The following is a 13,081-nucleotide window of genomic DNA, read 5'->3' as shown; positions in this document are numbered from 1 at the left end:
GTGGGTTTGGGCTTTTCTTAATGCCTGACAAAAGAAAGTTAAGTTAAGCAATGTCCAGTGTGATTTACAAAACCGGAGCAGAAATGTAATTAAACAGTATCAAGAGTGAGATTCTGAGGCTTGGCAAAAGGTCTCAGATCTACTACACCATTGACTACAGTTTCCTCATTAGCAAATTATGAATTTGGACTAAAGATTCCAAACATCTATGAACATCCTCCTTAAGCAAGCGCCTCCCCCTCACTCCCCAGTGCCTGCCAATGCCAGGGACACCATTATTTTTTCAATAGCCCAGACTCAACCTTGAACTCTAATCATGTGAGACTAGTCCTTGCCCCTCCCTTCTTCCATTGTTTCTTCATCATATCTCTCACATCCATACCTTCCTTTCTGGGTGCATTCCCTGCTGCTGTCACTCTGACACGGGGCTACTAAGGGCCCCGAAGGTCCGGGCTTCAGATCTCTGATTCATGCAGACCATCTGGACCCTCCCAAGAACTCCCCACCCTTTTCTGCTTCTTCACACACCATGTCAGCTCCATCCGGGGACCCTCCAAGCCACCCTACTCATGCTAGCCAGTCTGATCTGGTGCAATTCCCGGCACATTGCTTCTCCACGTAAACTCTCCATTCCAATTGGCCACTTTGACCACTTCCATTCCAATTTAGGGAGAACTGAGGCCTGTTGTCTCTAAACTTCTATAATCATGCATACCATCTATAAAACGTTTGGTATGCACTCCCTATACCTTTGTGTGTGCATACTTACATGTGCTTTGGACATGTTATCAGAAGACTTGTCCCTGGAAAAGGATATCTTGCCTGGTAAAGCAGAGGGGCAGAGAAAACGAGGAAGACCCTTGACAAGAGGGAGTGCCACCGTGGTTGCTGAGACCTGAGCCTAAATGTGAGGGGGCTTGCTCGAGGCTCGCACTCATGAAGGGATCACTGAAGAGATAGGTGCTCTGGCAAAGCGTGGTGAGAGAAAAACAAAACAAGATGGTGCCGGCTATCAGAAAGAGGACCACCTAGGGTCTTAAAGGCTTGTCTTCTTTGCCCCAGACATCATACCATTCCAGTTAAGTCATATCAAGCTATATTGTACAGTTGCTACAAAAATCCGTTTTAAAACATTTTCTTCCTTCTTGAGCTCCTTGATATCAGCTTCCCCTTACCACCACCCCATCCCACCGAACCTCCCCGGAACCCTTACTCTACTTGTTGTCTCTATAAATTCACCCACCCTGTGTTTCCTATACGGAAACACACATAACAGAGAGTTAAGAAGGCTACAATGATAAAATACAACAGAGATAAACCCCAATATGAAAAAAAACCCCAGAAAATATGAAAAACCAGATTGAGCCCAAAGTGTATCAGAGGGGAGATCAAGTGACAAGGTTTTAACTGTTGTGTCCGATGGATCGTTTTCATCTACTGTAGTCACCTCTCCAGTCCTCTTTGTCTGATATTCCCACCCCTCAATTCTGATTAGAGACTTTTATTCCCTGTATGCATCCTGCAAATGTACTTTCATCTGTCATCCACAGCCTTTGCACACCAGAATCTCACAATTTAAACTCTAATAGTATTCTTTCCTTCAGATTTGGATTATATAATTTGTAATCCTTGGATCCCAGATGTTGATGTGCTTCTTTCATGTGGGCTTAGTTGACGTCTCACTTAGATAGCTGGTTCTTTGGAAACAAGCCTTTAAGATCCAAGATGCTATTCTATGTGATAGCTGGGCACCATTTAATTTCTTCACCACACTTTTCTATAGCACCCATATCTTCTGGGTTTTCTTCATGAGGGTGAGTATCGAGAAAGACCATGTCTTAAGAACTAATTGTTCTTAGATCGAAGCTAGGATTAAATGTAAGCCCAAATCCATTCCTGAATCTGTTTTTTAAATCTGTCTCAGGTTCACCTTGTTAATTATGGTAAATAATCTTATTGGTCATCTCCCTGGAGTATAAGGAACTTCTGTTTATAGTGTTATTGATTAGCCTTTGGTACTAATTTTAAAACACTATTGGGAAAGGGAGATTGAACCAGTGTAGACTAACTACATATTGCAATACCTGGATAATCCACTTGCACAGAATAAATCCTTACATGACTGGATGCTATTTTCACAAACCTTGGGAGTTGGGGGTCAGGCAAGATTTACAATAATATTCACTGACAATATCGGACTCAGGTCTGCCAGAATAAAACATATCTTAATACAGCAAGTAGGGAATTGACGTAGTAAGTAACTGTTAGTCTGCCTACAGTCAGTTCAATATTCATGGTGAGCTGTCTTCGGCTTCTTCACATACCATATAATTTCAGTCTTAAGTCCTTAGGTTACAGGTGTGTTTGAGGTACAGTCTAGTTCACTTAATGGCAGGTTCACATTGCATCCCTCTGGTGTGGCCTTTGGAGCATGTTGCACACCTTGAAGATCCAGGATTTAATGTCCCAGTGTTCTCAACATGACTTGCATCTCCAGAGCGTGTACAGAAACTCAGACCAACGTGGCTACTAGGACACTATTGTCAGGCATCCTCATACTCTTTTAAGGGTCCTTCAAAGTATTGCTAATCCTTTTTCACCTTACAAAGAAGTTAGTCCTCCCCCTTTTGCTACCTACAGATATTCACTCTCCCTCTCCCAGATATACATGCTTCCTGTCCCCACGCCTGCCTTAACCAGCCACGAAGCAGTCATCCTCCTCGCCCCTTCTCTTGAATATTTGCTCTCAGCTGACACGAGGACCCCAGCGCCAAAATGGCCTTCAAGATACACACAGAGCGAGGATGGTGCGTGGCTCGTGGGCACCAGTGGGGCTCTCTACCGAGCTGCTGGCCACCCTGGCCAGCACACTGGATGGCCTGAAAGCCTGAGCCTGCTCCCGTCCTGGTGCTCATCCCTAGAGCGGTGGACTCATACCATCTTTGTCCGTTTGGGATTGACTAACTTCATTCAACATAATGGTTTCAAGATCCCTGCATGTCATCAGGTATTTCATGGTTTCGTCGCTGTTTTATAGGACTGTGTAGTATTCCATTGTGTATCGATACCAAAGTTTTTTTTTTTAATCCATTCTACCGATGGGGATTTGGAGAGTTTCCAACTTCTTGCTATTGTGAACCGTGTTGCAATGAACACATGGGAAAGCATACGTGTTTTCATGATCTGTCTCTTACTTCTTTGGGGGATATGCCCAGCAATGGTGTTGCTGGGTCATACGGTATTTCTATTGTTAAAGGTTTGTCTTAAAATAAGCAGCCATCTAAGGGAGGTGTCAACTGAGTCCACATGGAAGAAGCACACCAGCTTGTGTGATCCAAGGATTGGAAATAATAAAACCCAAATCTGAAGGAGGGAGTAGTATCAGAGTTTAAACTGTGAATACCCGGTTTGCAGAAGGCTATGGATGACAGTGGAAGCCCAAACTCCATTTGCTGGGTCCACACATGGATTAAGCCTCTGGTGAATCCCCTCTGACTATCCATAGTCGAGGGATGTGAATAACCTTGCTGTCAGACAGAGAGCATTACAAAGTCAATTATGGCAGATGTGTGACTATACACACACACACACACACACATCTGGCACTGCCACTTAATATATACACACATATATATTTATTCACTGTCATCGAGACTATGCCAGCTCACAGTGACCCCACTGGTCAGGCAGAACTGCCCCTGTGGGGCTCCAAGGCTGTAACTGTTTGTGGGAGAGAAAAGCCCCCTCTCTTTCTCCCTGGAGTGGCTGGTGGTTCTGAACTGCTTATCTTGTGGATCGCAGTCCAGGTTAAAAATGCAATATCCTATCATTGATCTCCCTTTTGGCCCATTTCAAAGTTGTTTCTGCTTTTAAGGTTTTCTGCTTTCGTTTTGATCGAGGTTCTTCTGTTTTGTCTAACCACTGTTGTTGTTTGCTGTGTCTGATTTTGTATGCTCGTGCTTTGCTTGATAGGTAGCGCTAGAGACATTGAGACAGTAACTGGATAGGGGCATGGCAGGGGAGGATGGGGGACTATGGGGAGCGAATAACAGTGAGTATAAGAGTAACAGGTTCTGAAACTGATGTGGTGATGACTGCACAGACCTTCATGTGATTGGATGATTAAACTGTATGATATGTGAAGTACATGCCAAGAAAATTATTTTTTGAAGAAAGAACCAATGCGAGGGTGGTGCAGGGCTGGACAGTGTTTCGTGCTCTTGTGCATCAGGTCATGATGAGTCGGAATCATTTTGACCACACCTAACAACAACACACCTACACACATACTTGTATAAAATTAAATAGATAGCTTAATAGATAGTGTTCCCACGGTCCAATGCATTCTTCTGCATACTTCTTAGGGCCGTTGAGATTCTCAGTCCTCCCCGAACCCCAGCGGCTCAAGCTCTAAGACCATTCTGATCTTTTGTCTCATTACTCCCTCAGCGCATCTAAACACTCTGCCCCTGCTGATCTCTGCCCCTTCCTGGCCAAGTGCCTTGCACTTACTCCATGTGCACGGCTTCCTTCTTTGTCTGTTAGCATTCTGGCCATTGCTCAAGGTCCATTTAGATGCTCCCTCCTTTCTGAGACCTGGTTCGATCCCTTTACCTGAATTCCTAATACCTTTGCACTTTGATTCCTGTCTCTTGACACTCATGCCTGGTGTCCTATATTATATTAAGTTGTTTGTGACATATCTTGGTTCCTCGACCAGCTCCCAAGCTCCTGAAAGGCAGTGAGAATGTCTCCTTTCATCTCTGTACCCATGCCTGTACTCCAGCTTTTCTTGAAAAGTGATGAAATGGATGATGGGTTCCAGGAGGTACACTTCATGGGGGGGGGGGCCTGGGGCCTGGTCGGTGACTGGCACCAATGACCGTGGGGTTCACTCCGACAACATGCATAGAGAGCTTCAAATCACTGGTGGAAAAGTGGAGTCAAAAGATTAAAATGTTTAAATATAACCAAAACTCTTTATTTCTCAACATAAGCTCCATTCAGGTCAAGATACCACTCATTTTGCCCATCCCTACAGGACTGAGGATCCTGGGAATTTAACCATATCCATTCAGTCCTTTTTATATTATTAAGTGAAGAAAAAAAACAGTGCCCTTTAAGGTTTGGGGGGATTAGGACATGAAGTCAGAAGGCGTCAAATAAGGCTATAGGGTCTAATGGCTTCCCATAGAAATTCCCAACAAAACTACCCTCCTTTGATGAGAGGAACGAGCAAGAGTACTGTCGTGATAGAACAGGTGCATCTGGTGAGGCTCTCCCAGGCATTTTCTTTCCTGTTAAAGCTTTGGCCAGTTTTCTCTAAACACTCTCCTAACAGGCAGATGTTATTGTACTTTGGCCCTTCAGAAAGTCAACAAGCAGAACGGTTCGAACATCCAAGTCGGTGGCCTTGATGTTTGCGTTTCCAGTCTACAGTTTCTTTGACTGGACCGCGTCTATCTCTGACGGCCACTGCTCTGACTGCGCTATCTCTTCAGGACCATGCTGGTAAAGCATTTCAAAATCTTTGGGATCTCGCTCCTACGACTTCAAAATTTCTATGGAAATTAAACCTCATCTCAACCCATTTTAAAATGGGTTATCCATTTGTAAATTTCTGATTTCTGGGGCTTCGATCTCATAAACTTTTTTTTTTTAAATCATTTTATTGGGGGCTCATACTTTTAAAAAGTCTTCATGAATGATTTTAGCACTCTTCCACCCAAGCGTCAACATAAAGTTTATGTTTGTCCTTGCTTCGATTTTAGCAGAATTCCTATGGTTTGAATGGAGCTTTTTCCAACTGATGTCTTATGCTGCTTAGTGCCTCAGATTAGATCCTGTTCAGACATGTGACAAGTTAATATGAGTTTATTTTGGTGCAAAACAACTTTCAACCCCATGCATAGATTTTTTTTCACAACACACATTTTCCTTGGACCTTTTGAAGACCTCTCATATGTACTGAGAGTCCTAAGTAGAAGACACAGTGTGGTAGGCACGCTTGGGGAATGCCTCTATGCAATATCCAGGGATCCCTAGCTTCAAGAAACAGTGCAAGAAATAGAACATATGAGTATTACCATACTTGGAACACAGGGTCAGCAGTGGCAAGTGCCCTAGGAAACAGTGGCAAACTATTATGAGGACTTAGACAACAGTGTGGAGCACATGCCCAACCATTTATGTCCTTATCCTGGGGGATAAGACCCTAAAGGCCTTATCCTAGAGTAGGCCCTAAAACACCCAGCATTCAAACTGAACAGTCCCTGAGGCTCAAGAGGTCAGTTACACACACACACACACACACACACACACACACACACACACACACACGGGCCACCCAGCTAGCTAGACCCAGAATAAAACCTGGTTTGCTAATCCTGCTCCCGTGTCTGCCCCAGGTTCCAGTCTTGAGCAGAGGTTGACAGTCATTCCTGATCCTCCTGGCAAACACCCCAAGTTTAGCACATTGATGATTTACTACTTTCAAAGTGAGATTTGGGGGAGAGAGAGAGAGAAAGAGAGAGAGAGAGAGAGAGAGAGAGAGAGAGAGAGGAGAGAGAGAGAGACTGATTTATGCATGTACAAATCAGGCAGCCATAGACTGACTAATCCCATAAGGAATGGCTAAGTGCAATGCCCAAGTCAGATCACTGCGAGGCAAGTTGACAGGCCTCAGAGCCCTAGAGTAACATTCTAAGTATCCCCATTGTTTAGACCAAAGGAACCCTGTTTTCCGTCAGCAGCTGCAAGCAAGAGCTGGCTAAGCCATTGCTGCTGCTGCTGCTGCAGCCTGAGTAAAGGGAGGGTGGGACATCTTACACAGGGCAAGAAGAAGGAGGTGAACGTTCCACCACGCATCGGACTCTTCACACAGGACTCACTTTATCCTCAAACACCCGTGTGGGTGGGACTTGTTTGTGGCCAGTGGGTGGCTTCCAGCTTACGGCAGCCTCGTGTGCTCAGAGTAGCGCAGCGTTTCCCAGCACCTTCGGGAAGCAGATCACCACGCCTGCCTTCCGAGGCACCTCTGGGTAGATTCCAGCCTTTTAGCTAGCACTTGAATGCTTCATGGTTCATGCCACCCAGGCTATCAGTGGGGGTGAGATGATTCCTGTCATTCTGTGGATAAAGCTGATTTGGGGAACAGAGATGCCTTGCTCAGAGCCATCAAGTAGGTAGCACAGCTAGGATTGGCATTCAAGTGTGTCTGTTCAGGCTCACAGAGCCTCGGGGTCCCCTGGACTCTTCTCTCTGTTGTGATTTTTATCTCCAGCTGTCTTCAGCCACACGCCACTCTCCAGAGAATCACTTGGTATCAATAGGCAGACGCTGTCAGCGTGGCCGGATGCAGCACGGCAACAATCCTTGTACGCTTGGATACAGTCCTCTCTCCTGCAGCCTAGCCCTTCCCGTCTTTTACCATTTCCCATGCAGACGTGCTAGCAGCAGTAAGCCATCAAACTGAAGCAAAATTAAACCCTGTTGTTTCCCCAACCCCACGCTGTCGTGACATTACAGCTACCAGAAGGCAACCTCCCCGTGTGAGAGAAGGAAATCGGAGCGGCAGGGCTCCCCTGGGGCGTGGCAGTGCCAGGCACACAAAGAGTGTGGGACAGCCCTGACAGAGGCGCGGCCGGTGTGCTCCTGACAGCCACACTTCTCTCTGCTTCTGAAAGCACCCTTGGCCTTCACCCGCTCCCTCCGTGGCCCTGACCAGATTGTTCCCACCCACTCGTCAGCCCCATGGTGGACAGGCTGGTTAGCAGTCCCCGCCTGCCCAGCTTTGTTCCCGTGTTTCTGAAGCTGGGCGTTGGGAGTGTGTGGCAACGAGCTCTTTCCTGCCGCTGCCATCTTCTCTGCGTGGCTTCTCCTCAGGAATGTTCTTTGAAATGGGGTATGCTGAGTCTTGGCTCTGTTCTGGCAACCTCCCACCGGTTTCTTTCTTCCGGTGATTGGTGCATTTTATCCAGAGGCCCTCTCAGGTGTGCCCGGAAGGCACAAGCTCTGCTGATTCACTCCGTATGCCCTGGAGGGCGGGTGGATGTAGGGCTTGGTGAACGGATAATGTGAAGTAATACAAGGTCAGCCCTGCCCCAAGTTAGTCCTGCTGAATCAGTCACTTTTGTGCATTTAACACTCATCCAAGGGCTTAAGAGCTGGGAAAAGGGGGTTGAGATTAAGGCATGCTGGGTAAAGGGGGCAGAAGAGAGAAAATGAACCATATTTTAAGTGTTCTAGAAAGCGTTAGTCACTTTGCAAAAATTGTCTGATTTGATGCAGTCGTGCACAAACTTCAAACACTTTTTCATTATTCTTGGAGATGAGGCAATTGAGGCTCAGGGAGGCCACATTGCTCACTGGTAGCCTAAACCAGATTCTCACCTAAGACCACAATTCCCAAGATCATGGCTCTTGGACTTGACCACGCCAGTAGGAAGCAAGTTTCTTGAGGGAAGAGACTGTACGTCCGAATGCTTATATCTGTGACACGGCCCTGCACAGTGAGGGCCCCAGACATGTTAAATAACTAAAATTTAAAAGTAGGGAGAAGTCTCACATCCGTGTAGCCACTTCACAAATATTGATTGAATGTCCATCATGAGTCAGACACTGTTCTGGGCCTTGGGGATACAGCAGTGCATAAAAATATTCTAGTCTGGGAGACAGACAATTAAATGAGTAAATTACACAGTGTGACAGATGGTGAGAAGTACTGAGGAAGAAAATAAGGCAGAGCAGGGCGTATTGGAAAAGCGTTAGGGTAGGGAGTCTAACCCTTCAGCTGGAGACGGGGGCATTCACTGAAGCAGTGGCATTTGAGCAAAGCCCTGACGGGGGTCTGGTAATCTAGGAATGCAGGAACAGGCCACCCAGGAAGAGGGACGAGTAAGTGCGCAGGTGCTGCGGCTGGGTCACAGTGGCTTGTTGGAGAGCAGCAGGGGGGCTGAGGTTGGAAAGCTGTGATGGGGAGGAGCGTGGCCTGAGATGTGGTCAGAGGGAGGGGCGGTGGTGCAGATTGTCACGACCTTGACTTTTACTCTGAGTGTGTGGGGGGGGTGTCCCTGGGAGATTGTCAGGCAGAATAGTGGTCTGATTGCAGTTGTAGCCCTTTGTTCAGCCTGCATTGTCAAGAAGAGAAGTTAGAGGGTGAGGGCAGAGACAGGTTAGGAGAGAGGTGTAATGATATGGACAAAATAGGGTGAGGCTTCAGATCAGGGTGGAAGCGGGCAGATGGTAAGGTGGGTCTAGATTTGAGATATCGTTTGAAGGTAGGAATGGCAGGGTTTGCTGATGAACAGAAGTGGGATATGAGAGAGAAAACAGTCCAATGGTGCTGCTGAGGTGTGAGACGGAGCAACTTGAAGAACGAAGTGCTCACTCCCTGAAACAGGATGGAGGTGCTCACTTCAAGGTCGGTGGCGCAGACCCACTAGCTGCTCTGTCTGTTCTTGTACAGGTTCCCAGTTTCAGAAAGCCCCTCCTGGTCACTATGAGTCAGAATCAACGGTGTGGCAGTGGGTTTGGTTCTAGTTTGGAACTGGAAAAAGTGCTGGGAAAACATGGGCAATCAATTCAGGAGGTCAGCGGAGGTCCTGCTAAGCTAGAGATACCGTATATAGGCGAGTATAAGCCAACCCGAATATCAACTGAGGCACCTAATTTTGCCACAAACACTGCATAAACAATGTGCTGAAAAACTCAGCTTATGCACGCGTATATACGGTACCTGTTTTAAAGTGGAGGTGTCAAGTACAGAAGAGGAACACCACAAGAGTGTAGTGTGCTGAGAATCCAGTGAAGAGTGTGTCTCAGGGAGGAGGATTTGACCAACAGCACTCCGTGTTCATCAGTACAATGGTCGGTGGATTTAGTCTCATGGGCACCCTTGACATCTTGACCATTGGTTTTCATGGAGGAGTGGGGCTTACAGGCTGATGGAAGGACTGTCAAGAAAGTAGGAAGGAGAGAAATTGGAGTCTGAAGTATAGACAACTCTGCCCAGGGCTGTAAAGGGTAGGAGAGAAATGGAGCGGTGGCTGGGAGAAAGTGGAATCAAGAGATAACTTTTTTAATATAAAAGAAATCATGGCATGCGTACATGCTGATGGGGACAACTACTATATATGTGAGCGTTGACGAGCGAAGGACGGAGGAGCGGGAGAGGAGAGAGAGAGAATTAGAGTACGGTGGTAAATTTCTGAAGCCCGTGAGAATGGAAATAAATTGCTGAAGTAGTGTCCCTTGAAAGGCTGAGAAAGGGTGGAATTGAGTGTACAGCGGAAAGCTTGGGCTTCAGAGTGGGGATGGTTCATCTCTAGTTGCAGGAGACAAGTGCAGGTGGGTTGGCAGCTGTGGAAGATCTTTCCTGATTGCGTCTATTTTCTTAGTGAAGTAGAAACCAGAGTGGTTAACTGAGAGTGAGGGTTCAGGAGGAGTAGTGAGAGATGTGAAGGGAGAGGAACAGGTGTGGTCCAGTTTCCCAGACAAGTGGGGGCAGGGTTTGGACTTGGGAGGTGTGTGATGTCAGGTAGCACTAACGGATCATTTGAAGGAGAAAATATGTTGAGAAGGAAGTTCTGAAGGGTGAATTGGGGCTCCAAGAAGAAAATAAATTGTTGAAAGTCTGCAACACAGGATTTTTCATTTTTTTAGATGGAAATGGAAAGGTTCTTACCTCACGCGGGTCATATTTTTCAAGACTCCCTCCTTCATTAAACTCTGTCAGGACATCCTTTATCTTCTTGGAGGAGTCTGGAGAAACACGATCCACCAGGGGGAGAAAAAACACTCATGAGAGACAGCCAAGTCAACACCCCCTTCTGTCCGGCTGCAGTGAGGGTGACGCAGCCCTTCATTCACAGGGAGGTATGTGGAAGTGACATCCTTATCTGCTCTTCTGCCTCCACTTTCCTTTCTTCAGTCTACTCTCATCTGCTGTCTAAACTACCTTTCCAAAGCACAGATGATCAGATCATGTCCCAGGGAAACCCCTTCAACGGTTCTCAGCTTTCTCAGGATAACGCCTACCTCCCTTAGCTTGATACGCAAGCCCTGGGTGATCTGGACTATTCTACAGGTATTCCTTATTCTCACCATACCCTCCAACTTATCCTGATTTCCTGCCGCATCAAACTCGTTTTCTGTAATCCCCCGAGGACCTTGTATACCCTTTCCCAGGGCCCTCGCTGTGTCGGGCACACTTCACACAGTTCTCAAGATCCAACGTACACGGCAATGCCATTGCAGAGCCTCAGCTGCAGCATCATTGCCATTTTCTCCTCCGCCTCCACGTGACTTGCGCATAACTCTATAATACCGCTTGTTAGAGTGTTAGAATTATTCATTAGCTTGCCTGGACTCTGTTAAGAGTTCTAAGCTGGGCTTCTTGAGAGCCATAACTGGCTGGTGAGTACTTTGTGTATAATACCCAAATCTGGCATGTAAACAGTGTTCAGTAAAACTATATATTAGATAAGTGCATAAACATCTGAACAGAAATTAAAACACTTCAAAATGCATTAGTTACAATAAGATGGTTGGGCATTAAGCCGCACGAGGCTCTGTCCTTGGTCCTGAACCACCAGTAAAGAGGAGGGCAGGGCGATTTCTTTCTTTTTACTTCTTGTGAACTGGGGGGAGGCTTGAAGAGGAGATCACCAGTTTTGCACTGAATTGCTCATACTTACTCTGTGTCATCGAATTCACTGCAATTCCCTCAGCAGAATATCACCCATTCCATCTCCTACCTGTGTCTCCTGTCGACATCCCTCTCCTCCTTTCCTAACTCTGCTGAACTTTACCCTGGAGTAAATGTTGTCCCCTTGATCCCAATTGTCAATCTGTCTAAGGTGTGTGTACTTCACTGGTGTTATCGTTCCCTTTGTAGACCTATCTATTGTTCGCTTGAAAACTGATCTATTTTAATGAGTATAGACCTAAAGGGTGGCTAAGGCTTCCCTCAATCTGAATAGCAAGACTTATCTTCTTTATGATTCTGAGTTTTGTTCCACATTTTTCTTCCCCTCTATCCAGGACCCTTGAATAAAATCCCTTTCAGAGCAGTTGGTAGTGTAGCTGGGCACCATCTAGTTCACAGATGCCCAAACGTATTTGTCCGATTGCCTCTTTTTCAGAAAAAAATTGCTCAGCACCCCCTTGGACACACACACAAATTGAAAACTTTTGTACGATAGCCCATAATCCAATGTAAAGTGTAAGTATCTGCTTTTTCAGCCCACCTGGATCACTCCAAAAAGTACATGCCCCTGCCCCAACTCACTACCATAGAGTTGAACTTGACTCACAGTGACCCTATAGGACAGGGTAGAAGTACTCCTGGGAGTTTCTGAGTAAAAAACCCTGTATTTCTCCTGTAGAGCAGCTGGTGGTTTCAAACTGCTGATCTTGTAGGTCAAAGCCCAATGTGTAACCACTACACCACTAGAGATCCTTTCCAGCATCCCACCAAAACCCAAACTCAATGTTGACTCATAGTGACCCCTGTGGGTTTCTGAGAGCTTTCTTTCTCCCTCAAAGCTGCTGGTGGTTTCATATATATATATATATATATATATATATATATAATCATATGTATATGATAAGTGTCCTGCTTTTATATATGTGTGTGTGTGTGTGTGTGTGTGTGTCCTGCTTTTGCTTCTCTAGAGAACTCTGCCTAACACAGTTGGTCTGATTTTTATAAATTATTTTAATTTGTTTACTTGGACATGTCTTCATTTCATCTTTGTATTTTGCTGGGTGTATGATTATTGGCTGGCAATGTTTTTTCTTTCAGGTTATATAACTCGTGTGTGTGTGTGTGTGTGTGTGTGTGTGTGTGTGTGTTGTTGATCCCATTGCCTTCTTGCCTGCCTGGCTTCTTGTGAGAAATCAGAACTTAGACTTACCGGTTTCTTCTTTGTAGGTCAGTTTTCATTTTCCCCAAGCTTCTCTCAGGATCCTTTCCTTGACTTTAGTGTTGGACAGATTGTTTATGATATGTTTTGATAATTTTATTTTGGAGCTTATCATATTTGGGGGTTTGTTCAGCTTCTTTTTTTTTTTTTTTTTT

General features: G+C 45.8%; 1 protein-coding gene across 2 annotated transcripts in view; it reads right to left on the bottom strand.

The window, feature by feature from the left end:
* Nucleotides 1-13,081, bottom strand: part of DGKG (diacylglycerol kinase gamma) — a 285,515-nt gene that overhangs the window by 188,060 nt on the left and 84,374 nt on the right. The window contains exon 3 of one of the 2 annotated variants that reach the window (XM_045296401.1): nucleotides 10,685-10,761. The exons of the other annotated variant lie outside the window; for it this stretch is intronic. Within the exon in view, the coding sequence (XP_045152336.1) occupies nucleotides 10,685-10,761 (77 nt within the window). The remainder of the gene's footprint in view (nucleotides 1-10,684; nucleotides 10,762-13,081) is intronic. 2 annotated transcript variants of the gene reach the window in all.

Source organism: Echinops telfairi, unplaced genomic scaffold, assembly GCF_000313985.2.
Source record: "Echinops telfairi isolate 266 unplaced genomic scaffold, ASM31398v2 ScPeMD7_7407;HRSCAF=8445, whole genome shotgun sequence".
Lineage (NCBI taxonomy): Eukaryota > Metazoa > Chordata > Mammalia > Afrosoricida > Tenrecidae > Echinops > Echinops telfairi.
This window is presented reverse-complemented; position numbering and strand designations above follow the sequence as displayed.